The sequence below is a fragment of the Lutra lutra genome, chromosome 4 (genome assembly GCF_902655055.1).
Source record: "Lutra lutra chromosome 4, mLutLut1.2, whole genome shotgun sequence".
In the NCBI taxonomy this organism is placed as follows: domain Eukaryota; kingdom Metazoa; phylum Chordata; class Mammalia; order Carnivora; family Mustelidae; genus Lutra; species Lutra lutra.
Window position 1 is genome coordinate 179,906,798 of NC_062281.1, and position 27,008 is coordinate 179,933,805.

At 51.9% G+C, this 27,008-nt stretch overlaps 2 protein-coding genes and 1 long non-coding RNA gene across 3 annotated transcripts in view; 2 read left to right on the forward strand and 1 right to left on the reverse strand.

Annotated features, from left to right (window-relative positions):
- Positions 1-16,040, forward strand: part of STPG1 (sperm tail PG-rich repeat containing 1) — a 48,280-nt gene extending 32,240 nt beyond the window's left edge. Inside the window, exons 7-10 of the mRNA XM_047726550.1 lie at positions 197-305; positions 4,284-4,449; positions 12,348-12,538; positions 14,724-16,040. Of these exons, the coding sequence (XP_047582506.1) occupies positions 197-305; positions 4,284-4,449; positions 12,348-12,538; positions 14,724-14,800 (543 nt within the window). The 3' untranslated portion in view covers positions 14,801-16,040. The remainder of the gene's footprint in view (positions 1-196; positions 306-4,283; positions 4,450-12,347; positions 12,539-14,723) is intronic.
- Positions 16,041-20,604: 4,564 nt separating this feature from the next.
- The window catches only part of GRHL3 (grainyhead like transcription factor 3), a 34,549-nt gene continuing 28,145 nt past the window's right edge, over positions 20,605-27,008 (reverse strand). Inside the window, exons 15-16 of the mRNA XM_047728400.1 lie at positions 25,496-25,560; positions 20,605-21,500 (exon numbers count right to left, since the gene is read on the reverse strand). Of these exons, the coding sequence (XP_047584356.1) occupies positions 21,386-21,500; positions 25,496-25,560 (180 nt within the window). The 3' untranslated portion in view covers positions 20,605-21,385. The remainder of the gene's footprint in view (positions 21,501-25,495; positions 25,561-27,008) is intronic.
- LOC125099046 (uncharacterized) lies at positions 22,648-25,697 on the forward strand. Its single transcript, XR_007127014.1, has 3 exons — positions 22,648-22,731; positions 23,349-23,451; positions 25,517-25,697. It is a non-coding gene; the product is annotated as an uncharacterized LOC125099046 (long non-coding RNA).

Here is a 27,008-nt window from a genome sequence, read left to right on the forward strand (position 1 = left end):
CAGCCTGGCAGCCAGATTTCGGGCTCTCTTCCTGGTTCTGTCCTCTGGGCCATGGAGGGTGACCAGACATCTGCTGGTGATCCCAGACTCCTTGGCCTCTCCAGCTGGGGTGATGGCGAAGACACAGTTGGGGGGGACCATTTCCACTCTAGTCCGTTCATTCTCTGAGGGACTCGTGCTTGTGTTCTCCCCCCAGACCTCTGTCTCTTACTGCAAGCAGAGAAACAACATCTGTGCCCAAGCCGGGTTTCTGTCCAAAACCCAGAGAGGATTTTTCAGTGTCGCTGAAACGGGACCTGCCCCAGGTAAGCAACCAGCCACCTGGCAAGGGCCTTGACCTCAGGGTTAACGTACCAGATCGGCTCTGTGGGGCACCATGGCTTCATAGAGAGTCTCTTTGGAAAGAGTTTGGCTTTGGAGGAAGCGGGGATGTTGAACAGGTGTTGAACAAAAAGGAGAAAGCTGAGGAAAAGACCGGGTCTCCCCCTTCGAGGAAACAAGGGCTGTTCTGGAAATGGCCCCAAAGCAGCCTCATTGGCCTCCCTTTTCATGACCAGGCACATCTGCTCTGGGCGGCCAGATGGGGAAGTGGCTTCTCACCACAGAAGGGTGCACATTCCCGTGCCCCAGGTGTCCCTACAGTCTCTGGGGGTGTGTGTGGTGGGGAGGGTGTACTCAATACACTGAGTGTCCAGACCCTTCCTTTCCTCCTGAGCCTAGAGGGCAATTTGTCAATTAGTCACCAAGCACTGGAAAATGGCTCCGTTTAGTCAGAGCCTACTCCGTGCTAAGAATTTTCCACGCAGTCCTTGCACATCTGTCTTCCTTGGCTTGTACTCTCAGTGGGGCTTTCTGGTGAGGAAAAGGGGCTCAGAGAGTGGTAGTGACCTGCCCCGCATCACACAGTGGACGGACGGCAGGCCTAGGCCCAGAGGTGTCTCTCTGAGGAGACTATTATCCCAGTCAGCCCACAGTGACTTCTGAAACGGTCCCAAGAGCTGGCCTGCAAGTGTTTTCCTCTCTGGGCTGGGAGAGCTATTGCTCAGTCCTGTTCTCTCAGACCTGCTCCCTGCTTCCAGCCTCAGTGGAAGGTTTCCAGAGAGGTCAGGCGATGCCGCCATTGGCACTCTGGGAGCCCTCGTCAGAGCAGACCTTCCCAGTGGGTCCTGCAGATCCCCCGTCCCCCCAGCAGGGAGCCTGGAGCCCCAGAGCTGAGGGGAGGAGCAGGGAGGGTTTGCCTGCGCAGTCACACCTCTTGGAGGCGGGGTGTGGATAAAATTGCAGGCCTGTCGGATTTCATCAAATCCAGATTAAAGTTGAGAAGATCAGTCTGAAGCTGAATAACAAAACCAGCCCTAATTAGGAGGCTAAACCCAGGCTAAAGCTCCCCTGGCTTGCATCATCAGAGGCAAAGCCCCACCTTGTTTATTTATACAGAACAAAGCCCGCATCCCAGGGAGTCTGGCCAGAGGCCCTGCCCGTGAGCCCTGGGATGTGGGCACCTTCCCAGCCCGCCACATGTGCAGTGCCTGCTCCTTCTAGGAGGGTCCTCAGGGGTCCCCAGCCCCTTATCCTGGAGCAGGGCGGGGAGAGGTGGGTACCAGTGCATGCTAAACTCCTACTGTGTTCCAAAGGCTTTACGTTTCTCATCGAATGATCTCCAGACCCTGTGGAGATTGTGGCCAGCACACAATCGTGTGCTCAGAAAGCATGAGCTACTGCTATTATGGGTCCCCATTGTACAGGCAAAAATGATGCCCAGGGTCCCACCGGTGGATTGAAGTCCGGGCCCTTCCCATTTGATGCCTGGTGGCTTAGTCACTCCCCACCCAAAATTTGCCTGGGGAATCTGTGACAAACAATCGGTTTTGAACTCTCAGAAATAACTCCAGTTGTTCCTTCTCCTCCTGGGAGGGTGGGGGCGGAGTGGGGGGAGCAGGGGGGCAGATGTGGAGCTGTAATTGGCGCCCCCTGCTGGGTCCCTGGCCCTGGCCCAGCTTCTCTGGGGAGCCCTTCCTCAGACGCTGAGGGTCAGGACTGGCCTACCTTCAACTCTGAGGAAGATGCTCACTGTCACACATCTGTTGGGTTTTCTAGTTTCCACCTGCCAAGCATGTCACAAATGTCCTCCTCTCTATTTTATCTTAAAATAAAATTTTTAAAAAGGCTATCAGGCTAGGAGGAAAGGCCAAAGTTAAAATGTCACTTGAAAAACATGGGTTTCAGAATAGGAATTGCACTGTGAGATCCACACCACGTTGTCTTCCAAACACACTCAGGAAAAGACGAGAAGGAAATACACCAGCAGTTATCTTTGTTTCTCTCTGTGACGCGGGAGCACAAGTGTCTTTTTCTTCTTGCTTCTGCTTTTCAGCATGTGATAATCAAGTGGTTGCTTTAACCTTTCTGTGGATGGGAAAAAAAAATACATTTGTATATGTATAAATATATACATATTTACATGTTCATGAGAGAAAAAGAAACAAACTATGAGAAATGTATACCAATATTACAAAGGCTGCTAATTGGACATTTGCCTTTTACTAACCATATATTGGGAACATCTTTTCATGTTATTAAAAAACCCCATAAGAATATCATTTTGAAACGGACTTATGGTATTCCATTGGATGGTGGTACCATAAGTTAAGGACCAAATGGCCTTTTATTGAAAATGTAGGTTGTTTTATTTTTTTTAATTTTTTTAAAAGATTTTATTTATTTATTTGACAGACAGAGATCACAAGTAGGCAGAAAGGCAGGCAGAGAGAGAGGAGGGGAAGTAGGCTCCCCCTGAGCAGAGAGCCCGATGCAGGGTTTGATCCCAGGAATCTGAGATCATGACCTGAGCTGAAGGCAGAGGCTTTAACTCACTGAACCATCCAGGCACCCCGAAAATGTAGGTTGTTTTAAACTGCTCACTATATAAATAGACAGCAAACATCCCTGTAGCTCCCAGCTTGTGTACAATCAAGATTATTTCCTTATATTAATTGCTTAAATTGAAATTGCCAAGTCATATTTCAGTGTTGTTTTTTCTCTTTTATATCGGTGACCAAATTGCCCTTCAGCAGAGAGGTCATTTATCCTCCTGCTTCTATAAGGCACCTGTATCTCCTCACCTTTGCCACCACTGGGTATGATCATTCAAAGAGCATCTTGCTAATACGTTATCTTGCTAATCCCCCTTGTTGTTTTCAGTACACTTGCAATGGAAAAGTACATTTTATTTGAAACAAAATCAATCTTACAATGTTTAGAAAACTTGAAATATTTTTCTCACCCACAGTGCTACCACGTTCGTGGGTTCCCATGTATTTTTGTTCAGACGGATCCATTTGTACCTGGTATATATAGCGACTTTTAGATATTATTTTCACTCACCTTCCCCTCCCCCCAAAAAAACATGGCCATGTGGCTTTATGGTCTCCATGTTTATCGTGGCCAGGGCTGACCTTCCACCGGACTGGGCTTCTGGGCCCAGCACAGTGCCTCTGCTCTTGGACCTTTGGGCCACGTACCCTTCTCACACTGCGGCTGCTGCTGTTGTGTACGTCTCTATGCTTAGAACTTTTCCCCTATGTTGACTAATTTCTTTAATTTCTGATAATGGGAAAGCTGGGTCAGAGGATCCAGGCGTCCTCAAGATTTCTGGTCAGAACTCCCTCTTTGTACTGCAAAACACCCGTACCCCCGACAGGGCTCCCAACAATTCAGGGGTGAGACTGCCTTCTGTTCCCCCAGCCCAGGACCGTCTCTTCCTCTGTGAAGCTTCGTGCACAGCCAATTTTATTTTATTCTCTCAGTTTCTTGAAACAGGGCGTGGTGGGAAAGCGTGGACTTTGGAGACCGGTGGCCCCGGGTCCACATAGTAGGTACTCAATAAATATTTGTTGATTGCATAATAGTTACTAAATGACTACCATGTGCCAGGAACTTCAATATTATTCAACTTTCCTAACCACCCTGTTGCTGGAAGAATTAGTCTTACCTTATGGAGGAGAAAGCTGGGCTTAGTTCCTAGTTAGATGAAATCTTTTTGACAAATCATTCAATATCTCCAAGTCTCCGTTTCCACCTCTCTAGAATGGAGGTGACAGTGACCCATCTGTTTCCTCGAGGATGAATGTGATTTTCAGTGACTTCACGCAGTCCTTTCATCAGACCACCGTGGAGAGATACCCCCTTATAGTATTAAATGTATTTTTAGGTGTGAAGTAGTAGCTTTTCATTTACTTGAGAAGAGTTCCTTATTCTGTTATTTAAAATGTCTTTCTTCTTAGGACATTATAATATCAACGACTCCCTTGTGAAGCAGTCACCAAAGGTATTAATGTCTTGTTTTAAATCAAAAACTGAACGTGGATTAAAACTGACATCAACGGGCCCTGGACCTGGTTATTACAACCCCAATGATCACACCAAGATTCTGAAAAAGACTCTTATCCCGTGAGTCCTGATTATTCTGATCTTTCTTTGGAAAGGTGGCTCTGGGGAAGGACCCAACAGCAGCAAAAAAGAAAGGGGTGTCCTTGGTTGGTGGGACACAGCTCCAGGTCCCTCTCCGGGGGCCCTTGTTGATATAGTGGGTGCTCAATAAATACTTACTGAATGCTTGATATTTATTGAGCAACTACTATGTGCCGGGAACTTAGCCTCTTCCTCAACCACCATCATGACCCTATTGTAAGAATTATTATTCTCACTCCATAGACTGGGAAGCTGGGCTGCAGTGAGCCCAGGGATTTGCCTGTGGGCACACAGCTAACTTGAAACGACTCTGCGAATCAGGCTCAGGACTGTCTGGATCCTTCCACATCCCTCATGATGATATGCTATCCTGGTGCTGACATTATTCTATTTTTATAACATAACATCTTTGCTGGGGTGGCAGGATATACAGCAGCAAGGGGCTGTCATAGTTTTGTACGGATAGATTGAAAGTCTAGACGGTTGAGTTGGTCAGACCTGTCGGATTCGAACTTCAGCTCTGCTGTTTTCATGCTGTATGACCTAGGCCACTGTACTAAACCTTCTGAGCCTCCATGTTCTCATCTGTGGAGTAAAGTGGGGATAATTCATGCCTTGCAGGGTTGCTTTCAGATCTGATATGTTTGCCATGGGGTAGGTGCAAATGGTGACAGCATTAGCACACATTTAAAAAGTGAAGATGGGGATTCTTGTTAACATGTTTAATGCCCTATGCATTTAATATTACTTTCACCAAACAGGTTCAAGAACTTGCAAGGCTTATTTATTCCTCAGATGGTTCTAGAGCTAGAACTAACTGTAAGGTCAGGCTGCCTGTCACCATCTAAGACCTCACCCCAGTATAGTCCTCTCCAGGCAGTACTGGCCCCTGGTGGGGACAGCTGACCTGCAGGGCACTCCCCTACCCCCCACAGGTGTTAGGCAGGTAGCTAGGTTCATACCCACAGCAGGTCAGAAGTCCAGGCAACCAGGAGAGGCTGGCAACGTTGTGCCTAGTCTGACCATCAGCGTAGGACAAGGAGATGGGGTTGGGGAGACAAGCAAGGCATGAACATGCCAAATCAGACTTAGGATCTGGAGAAAGAATTCAGACCTCAGATGGAATCCATGGGTAAGTCCCTTCTGTCCTTCAGTTCTTGGGTTCTGTAGATTGGGCCCTCACAGGTTCCAGGGCTCAAAACAGGACGGGCTCCAGCAACAGGCTCTTTCTGAATTATCAGGGACTCCAGCCTATGGGCGGGCTTAGGGCACCACTGCGCACCACCTTTCCGCTGCTGTGCCAATAAAGAAACCTATTACACCCAGTGACTCTTTTTTTTTTTTTAAAGATTTTATTTATTTATTTGACAGACAGATTACAAGTAGTCAGAGAGGCAGGCAGAGAGAGAGAGAGAGAGAGAGAGAGGAAGCAGGCTCCCTGCTGAGCAGAGAGCCCGATGTGGGGCTCGATCCCAGGACTCTGAGATCATGACCTGAGCCGAAGGCAGAGGCTTTAACCCACTGAGCCACCCAGGCACCCCACACCCAGTGACTCTTAAACTTCGGTTCCCCCTCGTGAGTACATAACCCCCATTCGGGTTCCTCCTGGTGAGTACACGGTGCCCAGGACATTTGCATTAATTTCCCCCATGGTCTGGGGCTGCTCTCAGCACCTTCCTGGGCCTTATCTCTTTAGGTGTGAAAAGAAGGAAAGGTCTTTGCATTTCTGACACTCCAGGACCCTGGGTTTGCTCACCATGTCATTCAGGAGCACATACTAGGGGTAGAGAACATGGAGCCAGCCCAGACCCACAAAGGAGGCCCAAAATGTATACATTTGTAATTGACATGGGAAGGATACAGCTAAGAAACCTCTAATTGTACTTAAAAAACAAGAAGATAAAATTCAAGTGTGCTCCAGGGTAGTCTAAACAAGCATCCATCTGTTTATGTTCAATGATGAGGAAATGAATTAATATAAAGCAAAAATACAGCTGAATACCCTGTATTGAGGGATTGTCCAGACTCCAGTCTCTCGAGTTGGAATTGTTTCTTCTCCTGTGTCCCTGAAGGAAGAGAGGGGCAGGAGCGGTGGGAGTGGGTGGGAGGCACCTGCTGGAATCATCAGGCCCCTGACAAGGTCTGCATTGTTTCCTCCCCATCTCTATGTAACTTCGTCGAGACTTCATGCACACCAAGTCTAAGCACAATTCGCTCTCCTGGGCTGCATGGGGCGGTGGCAGAGAATCTGAGAGTCATCACCGGGTGTCCTCGTGGCTAGTGCAAGCAGCCCAGGTGTCATGCCCATGTGACATGATGTGAGGCCTCTCTTTATTGGTCTTCAGTTGCAAGTGTTTGGCTTGTATTTTGGGGGAGGGTCCCAGCTTGCAAAAATAACCTTTCGGCTCTGCTTTCTTGAGGACGCAGGAAGAATCAGAAGATACCAGTGGTCCCTAAAATTGTTAGTCCCATGTTACCCACCAAAAAAAGTAAAGCCCAGGAGTTGAGGATGGGGTGAGATCCCGGGCGGGCTAGGGAGGCCGACAGGGGGCCAGGCATGGGCTTGTCTCGTCTCTGCTCTGCTCCCAGAGATGACAATGGGCTGCGGAGATGATGTGGCTAGTGGAGGTGTATACACACAGGACCCAAATCAGAGTTGGGCCAGTGTTGAACCTTCCACCTTCCCCATCCACCAGTTCTGGGAGCCTGGGGGTGGGGGTGGGGGCCCCTTAACTCCCAGGAATTCAAATTCAATCCTGCAAATTGTGAAATGAACACCACGTAAATGTGCTTGGGAGGCTAACATACGATAACCCAGAGAACTGACCGGGTCTGGTTCACGGTAAGCTTTCGATACACGGAACTTGGATTTCGTATGTGAGCGGGTCTCCTGTGCTCACCGGCTACTTATTGAGTGGCCCCTGGAGGGTAGGTGCTGTGCTAAGGGCTGGCAGGTGTTCAGATGACCGTGTCTGGGCTCCCTAGCTGAGGAACACGGCACAGGTGCCTCTTGGCTGTGGCCACCTTCTGACGCAAAGCTAAGAGCATTTACTGGCTTGCAGCTGAGAGCTTTGGAAGAGATGTGGAGTGTCTGCTTCAGGTCTTCAATACCATCACAGTGATGACTCAGTGAATCAGGGTGAGTCAGGATAAGGGCTTTTTAGAGATCAAACTTGTCCCTCCCAGGCGCTGCCTTCCACGCACAGCAGCGAGGGGAAACGCCCACTGACATCTTTCTAACCCTTGATCTACTTCCTGGAGTTTCTAAGCCCCTGGTTTTGCACAGACACGCTGTCCTGCCACAGCCAGAGCTGAAGAATCAAACCCTGTTGGCCCCGCTCCAATTTGGGTAATTATCATGACCCACCTAAAGTTCCCCTGGGATTTTCAATTAGATACGGGATGCTTCTTCCCAAGCGGCTGTAATCTGTCACCCTCTCCCCTGTTAAACAGATGCTGCATTCCACCCCAGAGGCAACCGGCTGCCCTTTAATGATGAGAAAAAATTGCCCCTTTATCCCTCCCGACCCTGGGAATCCCTGAGGCAGAGTGAATCGGTGCCTGGGAGTGTCCTGAGGGTCTCGGATGCCTTCCCCGAGTGACCTGCTGGGTCCTCCTGAGACATTCATTATTCTCAGTTGATTTGAAAACAGCTCACATTGGGAGCTGCAAACGCACTTAATCCAAGTTGTGGCCAGCTCAGAGTCTTTGATAGATATTTTCTTTCTATGAGGCAGGACCAGGTTGGCGTTTATAACTTAGCAATGAGGCTCATAAAAGCCCCGGATGTCACCATGCACTGAGGGCTGCCCTGGGTCGGATGTAGCCAGACATTTGTGATCTGCCCAGCCCCACCTCACCATGGAGGGAGCAGCCCTGAACGATGATAAAGCTGTCAGGTGGGGTTCAGGTGTCTGGACTCCCCAACTTGGGGTAACCCCTCCGCTTTTCTCTGCAGTTCAGTAAATGTTCTGGGTAATAGGGATGGGTCCTCAAAGATGAGTAAGATGTAGTCCCCTGCCTTAAAGAGCTAGGCATGTAAAGAGCATTAGAAAACCTAGCATGTTATGTGCAGCGAAAAGAAGGGCTAGAACATATCGAGGGCCCAGCCATGCTGAGCTAAGAGCTTTCATGGGTGCCACCTAGCGTCATGCTCCCAGCTCCCCTGCAGGGCAGTACAGCTACATAGAGTACAGATGAGGGTGGTGGAGCAAGGCATAGTATGCAGGTCCAGCTGGCTCCAGGACCCATGCTGCTCTGTGGAGCCCCAGGAAGGGCAGTGGGGAATGGGGAGGGCAGTAGCCACAGAAGTTTCCCTGAAGGATGTGAGATGTGAAGAATGATCAGAGTTTGCAGGGAAAGGAGATCCTCGCAGAAGGAAGAGCACAGGCAAAGTCAAGGAATGGTCGAACAGTGTTGTGTTGGGGGTTTCTGGAAGGTCAAATGGGAGCAAGGGGCGTCGGAGGTTAGGCTGAATTGAGAGGCCATAAATAGGAGCTATTCCTTTAGCTTCTCATCAGGGTCTGTGAGAGTGGATGGTCAGAAACAGGTGAACATTCTAGAAGTCATGGGTGCATTGAGAGCTGAAGGCCATCTAGGAGACTCGGTGGCCTCTACCCCCTTATTCCAATTCCTGCCACATACAGCTACAGCTCGTGCCTCAAGTATGCTCTTGTCCCTGCTGTTTCCTCTGCGGTAAATGCCCCCTTTTCTACCTGAAGAATTCCTGCTTACCTTTCAGGGCAAATGTTAGCTCTTCTAGGGTAGAATTCTGGATTCACTTAATTGGAATTTCTGCCCCTCCAACCCAGTGCAATGTTTTTATCTCTATTCTAATATTTCATGCTTTTAAAAAATAATACAAGTAAAGTACTAGTTAATCTTCATAAGAGTCCTGGATGGAAGGTACTCTTATGCCCCATGTCACAGAAGAAGGAACTAAACCTCAGGGAGGCTGAGACTTCTCTAAAGTCACAGAGCTAGTGATGGGGGAGTGTGGATTCAAACCCAAGTTTGTCTGGGAGCAAAGCCTATACCAAAGTCACCCGCCAGGACTGTCACTATCAGGGGATTGCCAAGCCCTTGGGAACATACAGGGTCTGTGGCTCAGCACAGAACAGTCTGGACTCCCCAGAGTGCCTGGCACACGGCTGCACATGTGGCTGGCACTCTTTAAAGATCCAGAGAGCTGAGCTGCCGGTGCTGGGACTGTTGATGGGGTGGAGGGCAAGGGACCTCTCTAGGCCCTCCTGCCAAGAATTCTGATGAGAGGGGCGCCTGGGTGGCTCAGAGGGTTAAGCCTCTGCCTTCGGCTCAGGTCATGATCTCAGGATCCTGGGATCGAGTCCCACATCGGCCTCTCTGCTCGGCAGGGAGCCTGCTTCCCACTCTCTCTCTCTCTCTCTCTGCCTACTTGTGATCTCTGTCTGCCAAATAAATAAAATCTTAAAAAAAAAAATTCTGATGAGACACTGGCCCCGCCTCCTGCAGACTGTTCCCGGTTAGGAGAGTAGACACCTCATGGCTGTCTCAAAGAATGGGGCCTGGGGGTGACCTAGACCGCTGGGGTGACCTCATGGGGTGGTTGGCTCACTCCGGCTCCAGCTTTTAGGACTCAAGCCTGTCTGTCAGTGATGCCGGTCCCACACTCATCAAATTTCTGGGGGTGCTTTAAAGGGGTGACACAAGCCAGAACAAGGCGGAGCCCGCTTTCATTTCTGAGGGGAGAGGTGGTTGATCACACACTATAACCTGTTCTTCCACGTCGGCTGGAGGGGAAGAAAGAGGCATGGTTTTATTCTCCTTTTCCTGTGGGCACCTTTGTTCTAAGCACAAGCATCCCAGCCAGCTGTTCTGCGCGAGACTCGAGCCCCAAGTCGATTCACGGTGACTTCCAACGGCCTGGCAGTGGGAGTGGCCAGCCTGCTTCAGGGTGACTCTATGCAAGGGGGGCCCCAGCCTCTCTTCCTGAGGCTCCGTTGCTCCCCTGAGACCAAGCGGCAGGCCAAGGTTTGCTCTGATCATCCCACTAACAACATCTGCTTTTTTTTTTTAATTTATTTTTTTATTATTTATTTATTTATTTGAGAGAGGGAAAGAAAGAGAGCATGACTGGTATGGGGAGAGGAAGAGGGAGAAGCAGACTCCCCGCCAAGCAGGGAGCCCGATGCGGGACTCGATCCCAGGACCCTGGGATCACGACCCAAGCCCAATGCAGACACCCAAATGACTGAGCCACACAGTCGCCCCCACAACATCTGTTTTTATTGAGCATTTACTGTGGGCTCCACTCACCAAGTGCCTTACAGAGAGAGGGTGCTGTTCTTCCTCGCTGCGGGCACAGAGAGGTCGAGGGACTCATCTGAGGTCTCACAGCCAGTAAGTGGGATGCCTGGAATTCAGATGCAGGTCTGTGGCTCTAAATCTCCAAGATTCCTCTCTGCCGTGATGCTTTCCCCAAACCGCCAGCCCCTTGAGAGTTGAGTTCAGTGCTGGCGGTACTACCCATGGGCTCCATGATTTAGGGCGGGGCGGGGTGGGGGCGGCTCGCTTTCTCTCTCTCTGGGCACCAATTTCTTTAGCACAATGAGGAGGTTGGATAAGACATCATTGGGTCCCCTTTAGTCTCTGAGTTTAAAAATGCCCTCACTTCCAAAGGTGTTGGCCAAAGGGCAGCAGGGTAGCAGTGGCTGGGAATCCTGGTCCCCTCCTCTGGGTGGGCAGCCTTCCAGCTGGGGTGAGTCTCCTGTGGCTGTTCAGTGCTACGAGGACTTTCCCTTCCCTTTTGGTGAAAGGCCTTAGACGAAGCCTCAGGTGAGAGGTGGGAGTGGGCAGCCCTTACACCATATGGCAGGGAGAGGGGTGTGATTCCCCAAACAATCCCAGAATTCCCTGGGCAACTGGCGGACCTCCCCGAACCACGGCCTGGTGGATGATCACAGCTAGAAGGGGTTATCGTGTCCAATCTCCTCATTTAGCAGATGGGGAGACTGAGGCCCAGAGTGAATTTGTGACAGAGCTAGGGCTCAGGCGCCTTTCCATTCACCTTTCTTTTATTTTATTTTATTTTATTTTATTTATTTATTTGACAGACGGAGATCACAAGTAGGCAGAGAGTCAGGCGGTGGGGTGGGGGGTGTGCTGGGGGGAAGCAGGCTCCCTGCTTAGCAGAGATCCCGATGTGGGGTTTGATCCCAGGACCCTGAGATCATGACCTGAGCCGAAGGCAGAGGCTTAACCCACTGAGCCACCCAGGCGCCCCCCCATTCACCTTTCATGTACTCTCTCAATGATGGACCTAAAAGACTCCTTTTCCTAAAGGGCAAGGGTCATAAACTTGGAAAGGAGCAATTCCAGTGTGAGTGGTAAACAAGAGGCAGAAGGCTCTTGATTTCCAACCAAGTGTTTGTCCACTCCCATATCCTGCCTTGCCGGGAAGATGTAGTAAGATCCTGAAACTTCTGTGCTGGCCAGGTCTCTTGAGATCTGCTCATCTTGGGAGGGCAGATCCCTGGAATTCAGGAGGCCTCGTCCCATTTCCTGATCCGTTCAGCAGCAGCATCTCTAAAGCACCTGCTGTGCTCTCACTCTGTGCTGGGCCCTGCCCTGCCCACTGTTAGAGGGACATCCTCTCCTTGCTCCCTGGGACTGGTACCGTGAACCCGCCATTGTGCAGAAAGGAGAAGTGAGGTCCGGAGGCCCCCAGCTCACGAGCCCCAGAACCACGCTCCACCTGGGCCTTCTGGTGCCTGTGCTCTCCCCATGCGGATACCTTGTGTGGGCCTAAAATGCGGATACCTTGGCTTGGCCTAAAAACAACTGTTTCCCCGATAGACTGCTTGAGTGCTAGCTTCACATTTTGTCTTTTTTTTTTGAAGGAGAAACCCCATCCTGAACTTCTCGGCGCAGCCTTTGCCCCTGCCCCCGAAGCCGCCCCTCCCAGGCCCTGGGCAGTATGAGATCGTGGACTACGCAGGGCCCCCCAGACACTTCATCTCCAGTGCGTCATTTGTGTCCAACACCAGCCGGTGGACAGCGGCCCCGTCCCAGTCAGGCCTGCCAGGCCCAGGTCAGAGGAGTGTTTGAAATGACTATAAAAACCAACTCTGGAATTGTCATTCCTGGGCCATCAAATGTCACTGATTTATGGGCTGTTTGGGCTGTTTGGTTACAGAGAATTGAGTCCATCTGGAAGACCTTGTAGCTTGTACTTTTGGAGTATGAAAGAAGTTTTTTTTGTTTTTGTTTTTGTTTTTTTGTTTCTTTTTTTCCCAAAGATTTTATTTATTTATTTGACAGAGAGAGATCTCAAGTAGGTGGAGAGGCAGGCAGACAGAGAGAGAGGAGGAAGCAGGCTCTCCACTGAGCAGAGAGCCCAATGCGGGGCTCGATCCCAGGACCCTGAGACCATGACCCGAGCTGAAGGCAGAGGCTTTAAACCACTGAGCCACCCAGGCGCCCCTGTTTTTGTTTTTTTAAGGTGGAAGGTGTCTTAGAGTTAATCCAGGCCAGAGATTCATAACGAATGACCATGGATGTCCCAGAGGCTCAGAGATGGGCTCTAGAGGGGTCTGTGACCCTGAAATTGCCTGTAGACTTGGAGCATGAAGACACTAATTTTTGGAGAAAGGGGCCGTAGCTTTTATGAGATTGTCCAACATTTGCGTGTTCTTAGAAATGCTTAGCCCCCCGGCCTGGTCTGGCCGAATCGCTTGACAGCTGGGGAAGGCCTGGAGAGCAAGGTGTGCACTGAGCCACAGTGAGGGAGGGGCAGACAGAGCCGTGGGCTGTTTCCCCTCCGTGCCCTCCGTGCCCTGTTGTGACGAGGCACGCCAAGGACTATTCCCTGGGGCAGTTCCCAGGAGCTATCTAGGTCTGTGCCCTTTCCAGATGGCTGACTCGGGGGGACCCTGTCACCTCTGGGACCTACCTGAAAGTTAACAGTGTGAGGGACCTTCTCCAGCAGCTGGTCTCTGTACCCCCTGACCTCTTCATAGCTCTCCTAGAGCCCCTCAGCCGCTTGCCACCCCCTGATGACAACCAGAGCTGGTGGACCTGGGGACAGACAGGTGCACTAGCGGGCTGGCAGCGTGAGAGGGGGAAGGCAGAGCTGAGGGGGCTGCAGGTCTGTGTAAGTCAGTCTTTTAGTGAGGACTGGTGAGGCTCCCACCCTGGGGAGACAAAGGTCACCTAGTTCGGTGCTTACCACCAGGGATATCAGTCTGGTAGGGGAGACACCCTCCCCTTCACGCATACGAGTGAGTAAAACATCAGGGGGACAGGACAGGGAAAGCAGATCTTAGAGCTTCAGAAATGTAGAAACAAAGAATAATCAAGTCAAGAAGACTGCAGAGGTTGGACCTGGGGGTCACTGGTCAGCTCAGGCAGAGCTTAGCTCCATATGCACGGTGGACTCCAGGAGGCCCGGGGCCCAGCGAGGATCCTCGTCTGCACGTGTGTGGCCCAGGCCTCTAGAAGCTTTTCCTGGGGGTCTTCTCTCTGCAGCACACGGTGTGGGACACCTGGCACCTGGGCACTGGCCACTTCCTGCTGCCATGATCACCCGCAGCGTGGGCTTCCCTGGGGGGCGGGGCTGGGAGTAAGCCCCATGCAAACATCTGCCTTCTTGCTTCCGGGGGGCTGCCTGGTGCTCCCGGGGGCTTGGACCCCCCAATAACCAAATCAGCATCCCTCTGGGAGTTTCCATTCACCCCGGGTGTGGTCCTGGCAGCTGATCTCCTAGAGAAAATGTGGCTGCAGTCATCATGGCTTTCACTTATCTAGAAATTTCTTTCTTTTTTTAAGTAGGCTCCACGCCCAGTGTGGAGCTTGCACTCACGACCCAGAGATCCAGACTCACAGGCTCTGTCAACTAAGCCAGCCAGGCACCCCTTCTGGAAATTTCTGAACGAAATGAAAACAAAACCCCACCACGTTGACACCTGGCTTCTTTAAAAGTATTGCTTTACTCAGTTGTTTTTTCAAATCTGATAGAAAGGTCTTTGGTGAATTTTTCTTCTGTTAAAGAAGTTGCAGGGAGTTAAAGAAGGCCAAAAGCCAGAGTTCAAGTCCAGCATCAGCTGGGCCAGGCCCTTCCCCTCTCCGCCTCCCCATGTGTGAGACACAGGGGCAGGACAGGGCTACCCCAGCATTGCCAGCTCTGATGTAGAATGCCAGGGGCTCGAGCAGCTGGGCTTTGCATTCTTAATTCTCTCTCTCTCTCTCTCTCTCTCTCTCCCTCTCTTGCCTCACAGCCACGTACAGGCCAGAATTCCCTGGAAAGCAGTCCTTTCTGTACAATGAGGACAACAAATGGATCCCGGTGTTGTAGGGCCCTCACACAAGCTCAGGGAGGACCCTGGCCACCAGCTGCCCCACCCAGGATCGCTGGGACATTCATTCAGAGAATGTCCGTTTCGTGTAGGACGGATGACTTCCCGTAGGCAGCTCTGCACCCCTCCCCTCCGCCCCAGCTGCTACTGAGCTGGGCTCCTGCATTTGTCCTTGTCTTGAGCTGTCCCTTGGAGACTGGACCTCCATGTCTACTGACTCCAGTGGTTTCCTGAACAGAAATGAGGAGTGGACAGAGCCTCTCTTGTTTACCTCGCCGTGCACCTATCCATGCTGTCTTCCACGGGCCTCCCCGCGGATGTAAGGGGCTGCTAAACTCAGACTCCAGCGAGAAGGTGGCCAACAGCAGATTCCCCGTCTAGATGCCTGATGCTGAGCCGTGGCTCTGGGCTCCAGAGCACACCTGCAGGATGGACCACACAGGACCGCAGCCCAGGCACGCTCGCATCCTTCAGCCTTGACCCCCAGACTTCCCCTGGAGTCTCCGGAGCTGGGAAGGCCCAGAGGCGCTTGTGATAGACACAGAAGGATTGCCTGGGCCCTCGCCTCCAGCTAGATTTTTCTGTCTCCCATTTAGGAAGAGCACGGCAGCCAGTCACTGTGGTCACTTGTGCTCATTACCCACCTTCTGGAGGGGCCACCGCATCCCCTGGGTGGCTCAGTATTCGGCAGCCCACGTGGGCAGGAGGCTGCCGGAACCAGGGCCCTGGAAACTGTGATTCTGAGGGGCAGGGAGGCCACACACCACTTGGTGCCTGTGGATCATTTCTTTCCCCGGGACTTCCTTGTCCCCAGGCCTGGCCTCTGTCTCCTTCCAGACCTGCTGCTCCAGCTTGACACAGTCTTCGGTGGATCTTTTCTGGCCTGCCAAATCAGCTTCCTCCTGGCAAAAGGAAGAGATTCCCAAAGAACCAAGGGGAGCACCAAGGGGAGCTGGAACTGAGCACTTGCCCCAAATACTGATGTTGTTCACATCTGCCAGAGCAAGGCTCTGCTGCAACCTCCTCCCTGCTCCCCACACAGTCAAGGCCTCTGACTTCCTGGGCCCCGCCTCTGACTTTTCTCTGTGACCAGAGAACGGTTTTCCTGTCCTAATAGCTGCTGACTGGCCCTCCCTTTGGGGGCAGGTGGGTGAGGAAGAGGGAGGGAGATGGATAGAATATCACATCCAATTAAACTGAATTCTTGCATCTCACGAAAGCTGGCCTTTTTGTGAACCCCAGATTCCCGCCAGTGCCCGCGGCTCTGAGATGAGCAGGAGGTGGCCTGGAGCTCCTGGCAAAGCGCCATGCAAGGCTGGACCTCGAGGCAGGATGGCTTGGGTTCCCCTCCTGTCAGGTCCGTAGCTTTTCCTTGAAGGAAAAGAGTTGGATTCGAATTCTGGGGCTCAAGATCAACACTTTCAGGGGCTGGGCAGGTAGTACGTGGAGGAAAGTAGGTAAGGCCGGTATGGGGAGTGGGAGCCGAGGCCGCCCGTCTAAAGGGACATCCAGTAAGTCTCCAGCTCACTGTGGCCAGATCTGCAGAGTTTCAACAGAAATCTGGAAGTCCTTAAAATGTGAAATCTCCTGATTGAAGATGTTGACAACCATCTTTCAACTTGAAATTTTTTGTTGAGGCTAAAGGAAACTTCTGCAGGCCATCCATTATCCACTTGGGTTGTAGAAGTTCTGGAAGACCCTTTTGAAGTTGGCATTTGACGCTGTACCTTTCTTTGACCCCAGACTCTGGACAATGGGGCCAGACCCCAAAGCCTTGGTTTTTAGGTCCCTCTGACCCTGGGGGACCTTTAACAGATGCTTGGGCTGGATGCCGCCAGCCCTGGGGTCTCTGTGCGCAGAGGCTGGGAAATGCATGGGAAAACGAGTAGGGTCTCTCTAGCCCTCAGGCAGCTGGGCTGCGCACCAGCAGGTAAGGGCTGTCTCTCCAGAGGAGCACCCTCCACATGGGGTCAGGAAAGAGGGAACTCTGAGGAAAAAGTGGCAGGGCTGTGCTTGGCCAGTCTGAATCTGGCTTCTGTTGAATACATGACGAGCTGAGGCCCTGAGCTCAGAGGGTCTGTCTTGACCATATCTAGCCTCTCGTAATGTGTCATGAGCTGCCTATAGCTCTGTCCAGACTCTGGCCATATGTTAGGATCACCTTGGGAGCTGTTAGAGTAACAGGCTGCCCAGGCCCGGACCCTCAGAGTTCTGATGTAATTGATCTGAGGGTCTGGGCCTTGGTATCTGTATTGATGTTCTCAGCAAGACGATAATGTATCTAGTTAGGGTTAGGGCACACTGATCCTTTTTTTTTTTTTTTTAAGATTTTATTCATTTATTTGGCAGACAGAGATCACAATTAGGCAGAGAGGCAGGCAGAGAGAGAGAGAGAGAGGAGGAAGCAGGCTTCCCGCTAAGCAGAGAGTTCGACTCAGCGCTCGATCCCAGGACCCTGGGATCATGACCCGAGCCAAAGGCAGAGGCTTTAACCCACTGAGCCACCCAGGCGCTCCCACACTGATCCTTTTAATAAAGTATTTTCCAAATGTTAAAGTGCATGCCAGTCACTTGGATAGTTTGTTATTAAAAGCCAGATTCTGTAGGTCTGTGGTAGGGCCTGGGAGCCTGCCTGTGATTTTCAATTTTTTTTAAAGATTTTATTTATTTACTTATGTTTAAAGATTTTATTTATTTATTTGACATGCAGAGATAGATCACAAGTAGGCAGAGAGGGAGGCAGAGAGAGAGAGGGAAGCAGGCTCCCCGCTAAGCAGAGAGCCCAATGTGGGGCTCGATCCCAGGACCCTGAGATCATGACCTGAGCTGAAGGTAGAGGCTTTAACCCACTGAGCCACCCAGGCGCCCCAAGATTTTATTTATTTTTTTGAGAGAGAGAGAGAGAGAGAGAGGGAGAGAGCATGAGAAGGGGGAGGGTCAGAGGGAGAAGCAGACTCCCTGCCGAGCAGGGAGCCCGATGCAGGACTCGATCCTAAGACTCCAGGATCATGAACTGAGCTGAAGGCAGTCACTTAACCAACTGAGCCACCCAGGCACCCCGTCATTCTCAATTTTTTAAAAAAATTGAAATATAATTGACATACAACATTGTATTAATTCGAAGCATAAGTGTTTCTAACGAGCCCTCAGGTGATGCTGAACCTGCTGGTCCCTGGACCGCACTCAGGGTAGCGAGGGTCCAATAAATATACTTAATTACTCAACTCTGGCCTTCCATTTATTCGTTCATCTGCTGTTTGCCTATTTGCCTTCCTTCCTCCCCCCTCTTTCTTTTCCTCCCTCCCTTCCTCCTCCTGCTTCCTCCTCATCCCTCACGCCTGCTTTCCTCCTCCATCCCTTTCCCCCTCACTGGGTGCTTGTCTTCCAGGAGAACACCACCAGGCAGGGGACGCCCTCTCCACCAGCGGACGGCCTCCTTCCCAAAGTGACTCCTGTTTGGAAAGGACTTACCTTCACTCCTTCCCCCTTCCACTCTTTGAAGCAAAAGACAGTCCTAGAACAGAGCTGTTGGGCTCAGGAGGCATCCTTGGCCCCTGACTTCTCGGAGGGCAGGTCCAAATGGCCCTTGAAGGCACTGACAGCCCTGGTCTCATCATCTGGTGGCTGTGATAAGGAGAACTGAGCCCTGGTGGTTTTCCTGCGGCTGCTGGATGGCGGGTGTGGGGCTGCCTGGCTCCCTTCCTGAGCTCTGTGGCAGGCTCTGCACGGATACAGATTCCTTGTCTGTATGAGTCCAGCCAGACCCTGGCAGATGACAAAGGCTTCAAGGCCTATATAATTATGGGGTCTCTGGAGCGGTGGTTCTTGACCTTGACTGCACACTGTAATCACCAGGGGTGGGGTGGGGTAGGCGGGGGCTTTAAAAACTTCTGAGGTCTGGGTCCACCCCCAGAAATTCTGATTTGAATGCTCCAGCGTGGGGGCACCTGACTGGCTCAGTTGGTAGAGCATGTGACGCTTGATTTCGGGGTTGTGAGTTCGAGCCCCATGTTGGGTGTAGAGCTTACTTAAAAACAAAATTTTACTTTATTTTATTTTGCTCTAAGATTTTATTTATTTATTTATTTGACAGAATGAGAGAGAGAGAGAGAGAGGCATCAAGAGAGGGAATACAAGCAGGGGGATTGGGAGGAGAGAAGCAGGCTTCCTGCTGAGCTGGGAGCTCTATGTGGGGCTCGATCCCAAGTCCCCAGGATCATGACCTGAGCTGAAGGCAGGTGCTCAATGACTGAGCCACCCAGGAGCCCCCAAACAAATAAAATTTTAAAAAAATAGTTAAAGAAATGCTCTGGGCTGTGGGGTCTGGGCAGTGGGGAGAGGGGTAAAAGCTGCCCAGGTGATTCCAAGGGGCAAATCAAGGTGGAGAAGTGCCACCTGCCTGCTCCCCAGCTGCTTCTGGGAGGGGAGTTGGCAGGAAGCTCAAGAAGGAAGGAAATGAACAGGTGCTGAGCACCCCCGGTGCTCCTGGCAGGGTGCTGACCCTCCGCACACACCCATCCTCCTGCATCATCCTGCGCTGACAGCTTGGGTGATGTCATAGCCGTAGTGAGGCCTGGATGGACGCAGGCACTTGGATGCCTACAGCGTCCCTTGAGCTGCGCCATGTGAGCCGTATGGGGGTCTGAGGCCCCAGGAGACACCAGTAATACTGATCCAGGCATCAAATGGTGATATTTTGTTCATCGTGGATCTTTTTTTCTTTTATAAAAAACCAAACCAAACAAAACTTTGCATTGGTTTATCTTAATTGCTGAGCTCTTGACTCCTCCTAAATTGTGTGCCTGAAATTTGCTGGCCTGACCCTAGTCCTAGCCTCAGCCCTGACTCCAGGCAGCATGGCAGGAATTAGGACCACAGGCTCTGACTGTCAGACCTGAGGGCCTCTTAGAGGCATCTGTGGTTTACAAATGTTTTAAAAGTTTTGTTCAAACAAAAGCTTACGGGAAACCCTGATGTGTAAATGGCGAAAAGCTGATCTGCCATGAGTGAAGTCAGGAGGGTCCTCAGAGTTGCAGCTGTCCCCTCCCCAACATTGAAGGGGCCTCAGAGACCCACAATCAGCTCCGGGACTCTAACGATGATAGTTATGAAGACCCATGTAGATCCATGTCCCTCATTCATAGCCAAAGAAACTGAGGCCTATAGGCGGTGGTGTGCTAGGAAGCTGGAGAAGGAAGGAAAGAAGGAAGAAAAAAGGGAAGGAGGGATGGAGGGAGGAAAGAAGGAAAGGAGGGAGGGAGGGAAGGAAGAAGGAAGGAAGGAAGAAGGAAGGAAATAAAAACCTTGCTTTGTAGGTTTTACAAACCTACAATTGACAACTTGTCAGTTTCTGGGGTGTAAATACTCCCCCACGGACCAACATGATGTCACGACCGCAGAGCTGGGAAGAGAGGGGAGCACCCATTTCTGTAAGCCGTGATGTAAGCCGCCGAGTCAGCTGCAGGGACAATAACTTGGCTCGGAGTGTGGTGGCAGAAATGGCATAAGAATTCAGGTCATGTGGCTCCCAGCCTTGGGCTTGGCCTAACATCCAGCCTGTGGGACTGTGCGAGACAGAGATCCCGACATCAGGATCCTGCTGGCTTCCAGGGGGCACCTCTTCTTCTCCAGTGCCCAGCATGCACCACCGGCCTTGGAGTCCAGGTAAACTACCCACAGGACGGGAGGAGATGGGTCTAATCAGCTTCCACCCTCTGCTCCTGGGAAGACTTTCACAGAAGGAACAAGTGTAGTATTTGAAGTAATACATACGTAGAATTTTATTACTAAATACCATGTGGGTATACAAAATGCATAATTGAATAACAGCTAAAAAAAAAATAGTCCAAGAATGTGTAATACACATTTTTTGAAATGATAAAAATGTATCCATGAAAAATATAAAATGTTGCATGTATATACAATATATACTTCTATATATATAACATAAATGAAAATCGTAAATAAGAAATGTGTACATGAGCGAACAGGTATGGAAGCTGTTTTTCTTAGAACAGCTCTTTGTTCCAATCAATCAGCTTGATTATTTACATCTTCTACCGAGGAATTCCATGAGAAAGAGAGTGTTTCCACTCTGGTAACATTTAAAAATTGTTTGCACTGAAAATCGAGAGTTTTCCAGTTAATTGACCAAAGGTCTGAAGTTGATAGAAGAGTCAAGAATGAAAGCTGGATAAGAGTTAAGGAAGCTCTGGGAAAGAGGGTCTGCTTCCACCATCTGAACAGCCAACCAGGAGATGGACTGAAAGGACAAGCTCTTCTGAGGAGGAGGCAGGCTGTGGGGATGTTAGCCAAGATGGCGCTGACTCTGGCTGGGCGGGTGCCAGCAGGAAATCCGGCGTAGATTCAAGCATGAGTTGGGGTTCAGGTCAGGACACTCCCCAGGTCCCTTCCTGACTTGGCATCCGTGGGTTTGCAACGTGAGGGCCTCTTCCCTCAGGGAGGGCATTCAAGTAACAGCACTGAGGCACAAAGACAGGTTGTGTGCGGTGTGGGGCCACTTCCCAGACGGCTCCTTGCCTGGGGCCCACCTCAGGGGTTCAGAGGGGGTGGAGGCTTGGACCTCACAGCTCCTTAAGGATGATCTGAATCTTGCCATCAAGTTCCCCCATGTCCAGCAGAAAGGCGACGTGGTTGCTATAGTGCTGAATGATGTTGTTGTCCATGTTGACCAAGATTCTGGAAGAGAAGAGGAGATGCATCTAGAATGTAGCAGGCCTCTTGTTTTCAGGGCCTCTGGGTGGTAAGGATGACAGTACTGGTTCCTACCTATTGGGTGCCCCCCCAACATTTCAGGCACGTCATGAATGGTCTCCGGACCATCGTGACAACAAAGGTGGATGGCATGATCCCCAAGCTGCTGGGCCACACCTCCAGTCATGGCCCCTATGGCACCAGACTGACTGGGGAAGACGCAGTGCTCCTTTGTCCCCGGGGCCAGACAGGACTCAGACACGGAGTTAGAGTTCAAGTGCAAGAGGCTTGGTGGGGCGACCAGCGTGGTTTGGCTGTGCTAAGAGGCTGCGATGTGTCGCTCAGTTAGGCCTGCCTGAGCCAGCGGCAGGTGCCACACGAGGCCCCTCTCGGTTCCACCCCCACGAAGCTGAAACCTCACTGGCAGAGCAAGAGACTCAAAGGGCTCAGCCCTCTCTCCCCACACTCTCTAGGCAGGGACTTGGGCCAACCCAAGAGGGAAATGGCCTCCACACTTGGCCCTCCACAGGGCGTCAAAGCCACTGTGTATGCCGAAGGGCACCCCGCTGGCAGCCGCCTCCCTGACAAAGGGTCTCTCAGGCCCAACCCCATCAGTATCCCCTTTGTCATGGAGGTGGGTGTCTTCATCCACCCCCCCCCCACTAGCATTGACTGAGGCCTCTCCACTGGCAGGGCCCTGCTCCAAACAAAAACAAGGGCCACTCAGAGATCCTAGACCCTGCCCTCCAGGAGTTTAGAATCTAGTAGGGCCTGAGAAAAGGAATCCTTAGAACCTTATTACTCTGAGTGATAGATGGGGAAGCTGAGATTCAGAGAAGAAGTCATTTGCCTGAGGTCACGCCATTAACAGACGGCAGAGCTGGGACTTGGGTCCGGACTTTGTCTCTTTCCACTGTACCATTTTTTAGAAAGAAAAACAAAAAACCCTATACATAGAAGTTAGGAAGCGGCGTATATGAGAAAGGCAAAATCCAGGCCTGGGGAAGAGTTCAGATGAGAGTTCAGAGTTAAGTTTCAGGTGGGCCAGGAGTGGGGGGCTACAGGTCTCAGACTACTGCTCCTGACAGGTCTCAGACTACTGCTCCTGACTACTGCTCCTATTTTCCAGGGGACTCCCCCATCCCACGCCCACAGGAGGCAGTAGCCCTGTCCCTGCCATCCCCCAGGTCCGGAGGAAGGAGACCTTGCTGAAGCAGTGAGCCTAAACCTCTGGCCTACATCCTGGCCTCTGAGCCGCTACAGCCAGACATGGCTACTTTCTGGAAGCAGGGCTGGTTTCAGGCTCCCAGGCCGGGGTGCTGACTGCCGGGGTCTAATTACAGGTTCCCACTTTCTCAGATCCCATCAACCATTCCTTCATCTCACAGAGGGATCTCTGTCTGGGGGCTGCAGGCTGGGCCAGAGGGGTGTGCTGGGTCAGCGGCCCAGGTGTGTGTGGGTTTCTGATAGTGATATTTCCGGGGTGCTTCTGGGTGCTGAGCACCCAGTGCCTTGCCTGCGTGAACTTGAAGGCGCCTCCACCCACGCTCAGCAGAGCTCCCAGCGGGCCCAGAGGGCACACCTCCACACAAGGCACCCCAGACAAGACCCCAGACCCTTCCTCCTCGAGGGCAGTGACAACTGAGCCCTAGCAGCTGGGCTTGCTGGGAACCGCTGCCCCAGAACAGGGGCCTCTTGTCCCTTGCCAACTTCTGTCTTCTGTCCTGGTTTGCCGGAAACCCTTGGCCGGCTACCAGCCAAACAATGTATTTGTTCATCTTTCAAGCATTCAGTGGTGCTTGTAAAGCTGATTGTATCTACCTTTGTCCACAGGACTTTCAAGAGGGTTCTGTGAAAATAAACGAGGCTGCTGATTGGAATAGAGTCTGATGCTGAGGGAGGCGGCAGATGACCTTGGCCTCTCCTTTCCCAAAAGGTTTTTTCTAAAGACTCTTCTCATTTAAGCATCTCAGATGACCCTAGGCCTGAGGTCTTTGTGGTTGGGGGTATATATGGGGTGTAGGGGGCCTCTGAAGGGTGGTTGAGCGACGCCCTGGGCCATGGGGCCAAGCAAATGAAAGGCCTGGCCACGGCCTTTATTTGCACATTGCTTAGCGGTTAGAGGAAAAAGCAGGAGGCAAGATAAAACAGTGGGTGCCTGCACAGGCTTTAGACAGGTTGCTAGTTACTCACTGGGACCCCGGGACTCCCTGAACGTCAGTTTCCTCATCTCTAGAAATACAGAACTTCATACTAAACTCAAAAGGTCAATTAGATGATGCTGGGGAGTTATTCAGCCCAGTGCCTAGCACACAGAAGGTGCTCCCCACATGGGAGCTATTAAAATTTGGAATTAAGTAGCTGGCTGGGGCTTAAGGGAAAGATTCTGCCAGTGGGGCCCAGGCATCCTTGTAGGATTTCCCTGACCCCAAATAACACACACACACACCTATTTCCTAGCCCCTCGGCCCAGACTGCGGTGGGACCCGAGGGAGGCCGGCTACAGGTGGGGCTGCAGCCAGGGGCGCGAGCACGGGCATCGAAGGGGAAGTGGGGCTGGGCTTGTCCGGGCAAAGCAGAGCCTGCCCTCTGCGAGGAGGATTCCGCTCCAGAGAGCGTGTGAGCCCCAGTTTGAAACCGAAACTTGGAAGGAAAAAACACACAAAACCCTAGATACTCATACAACCAAAACCTAACAGGTCCTTTCCCAGGGGCTGCAAGACAGCTCCCCTCCCCCCTGCCCTTCTGTGGGAGGCTGGGTGGGAACCAAGGAGGAGGGAGGGTGGGAGGCCAGCCCCTGGGCCTGCCTGGATGGGGCCGCTGCCTGGGTACAAAGCCTGCCTGCCTCTGCAAAGCCTTCTGAGAAGTAAAGCCCACAGACAGCAGCCACGGGGCGGTGCCCAAGCACCTTCCTGGGGACACAGTAAGTGTAGCCAGAGTTACACTGTCGTGAGCAGGAGGACGGGGTCTGAGCTGCAGGCAGGGGCCTGGGAATACATCCTCTGGGCAGCGAATGGTGCAAACAATTCCTCACTGGCCTAGAGGCCCCATGCTGGGCTGGTGCAGGAACTCAGCAAGGGCTGTGAGGGTCCAGTTCACTGGCTCTGACCAGGGGACAAAAATCTGGGGGAGGAGAAGCAGTCACCACGTGACCCTCCATCTCCCCCTCCCCCACCAAGGGCTCTCCTGGACAGGTAGCCAAGGGTGCTGTGGTGGTGTTGAGCACTAATCCCCAGCCACCCACAGTAGGTGCTACATTGCCCCGCCCTCTGGAAGGTAAAGCTTTGCTCCCTCCTGCCTCATCCAGACCTGGAGGTGGAGGCCTGTGGAGCATCCCCGGGGGGGAAGGGGGGGGTTCCCTCAAAACCACACCTGGTCACCGCACCAGTCACCACTCCCTTTCCAGACTCATCCCCAGCCACTCCCTCCTTGGGCCCCTGACTCAAGTAGCAGCGGCACTACTGGGCCCTTCGGCCTCCTTGCCTTTCCTCCGCTGTTCCTGCTCCTGAATATTGCTTAGCACCTCTGAGCCTCAGTTTCCCTATCTGTGAAGTGTGAGTCATGGTGTCTACCTAATAGCGCGGCTGTGAGAGTTAAGTGGGATATGTGTAGTCCCACATCTGCCACACGGTAGGCAGACGAGGGAATGGTAGTCACTAACGCCAGCATTATGATCAAATGACTTGGCTATCCCATGGCCTTGGACTTGGGTCTGGCTCTTCTGATCTCTGGGCCTGCACTGGCCTCCACCTGTGGTCTCCTCAAAGACCCTTCCCTCTGTCTGCCTCTTCTTTCCTTCCTGGTGCTGGTCAGTGTCTGGTCTCTACAAGTGGCCTTGCCTGACTGGGGGCTTTCGGCCCAACTCCACAGTCCTTGAACTCTCCACAAAGCCAACACATTGGGAGTTCCCTGAGCCAACATTTCAGAGGGAAAGGGTCCACGAGGGGGTCACGGGAGGGAGAGCTGTTCTGAGCACTTACCCCCGCTTACATTTCTTGTAGACTTTGTAAATGTTCTCTTCAGGGAAGCCATACTTCTCAGAGATCTGGAAGAGAGCAGTAGGGGGTTTGTTATCTGCTGCCCAAACTGGATCCTTTCCAGCCTTTTATACTCTGACTTCTATTTCCTGGTTATAAAAGTAATATACATCCCTACTGTGGAAAAATGCGAAGAAGAAGGTTACAATTGTCCATAATCCTGTTTCTCAGAGACAAACATGTGGGTGCACCCTTTCCCATCTTTTGTCCACGGTGTAGATTTTTTATCTTCCACATGGATAGCTTTATATAACCTTTTTACTTCCCATCGTATGTTATAAGCCTTCCTGCATCACAGCAAACCCCTGACAGACTACACGTTTCATGACTGTACTATATCCCAAAGAGTGTCCCTTAGGTCCCCCAGCCCCTGCCCAAAGCCAGTGCCCAGGGCCCCCCACTCAGCAGCTGCTGACTCTGGGTGAGCTAGTGGCGAAGACGGTCATGCTAGAGGAAGGGACCAAACTGGCCCATTTGAAACCCTCAGGGCGGTTCCCGGAGGCGGTTCCCGGAGTGAGGAAGACCTCCATAAATGGTCACTGTTGTTTTCGAGGGGGAGCCCTCTGGGGAGGCTCCTGTCCTGTCGTGAGGGGGATCGCCCAGGTAGTGTCCCTCTTGAGGCAGGCATGATGAAGCCCATTGGATGGGTGAGGATGCCGGGCTCCATGAGGATAAACCACGCACCCTAGGCCCAGCCAGGTCCCAGGTTTCCTGCCCTATCACATCCCAGGACATTAGTGCTCATCCTGCGCATGGGGAGCCCGAGGCTCAGAGGCCTGTGAGTGGCCTGCCTGAGCTCACGCCGCCAGAGCCAGCTCACTTCTCCCCAGACAGCCGGAAGTTACCTCTGGGGCTGACAGGCTTGGTCTGGTCCCAGCTCTACCACCTGGAGTGCACACTCTGAGCGAGTCCCCTTACGTCGCTGAGCCCCAGCTTCCTCGTTTATAAAACGGGAGCGAGCATGGGAGGTCCACACAGCGTGGTTCTGCTTGGGAACTGAGAAGATGATGTGAAGAACCCAGCCCAGGGTCTCACCCTGGTGAGAGGCTCAGTCAGAGGTTGCTGTCTGCTGTTAACTGCCTTGAAGCAGCAGCGAGCCCCAGACCAAGGGCTTCAGGCTGAGGTCCTCTGTGGGCCTTTTAGGAAGAGGATCAGATTCAGCTTCTCAGTTATTCTCTGTCCTGACAGAGATCCCTCCGAGCCAGAAAAATTCTTAGACTATTTACGTGGATGGCGATATGGCTGGAAGATACCAGGAGAAAGATCTCAATTCAGTCTAAAGAAGAACTCAGGAACTTCCTAACCATAAGCCTCACAAAGACAGCACAGGCTGCCCTGTATGACGGTGAGCTCTCCATCCCTGAGAGTATACAAGTCAAGAGTGGGTATCCACTTGGAAGAGCTACTGGGAACAGAGCTCAAATATGAAATGGGGACCCTTTTAGGTACGGTCCAA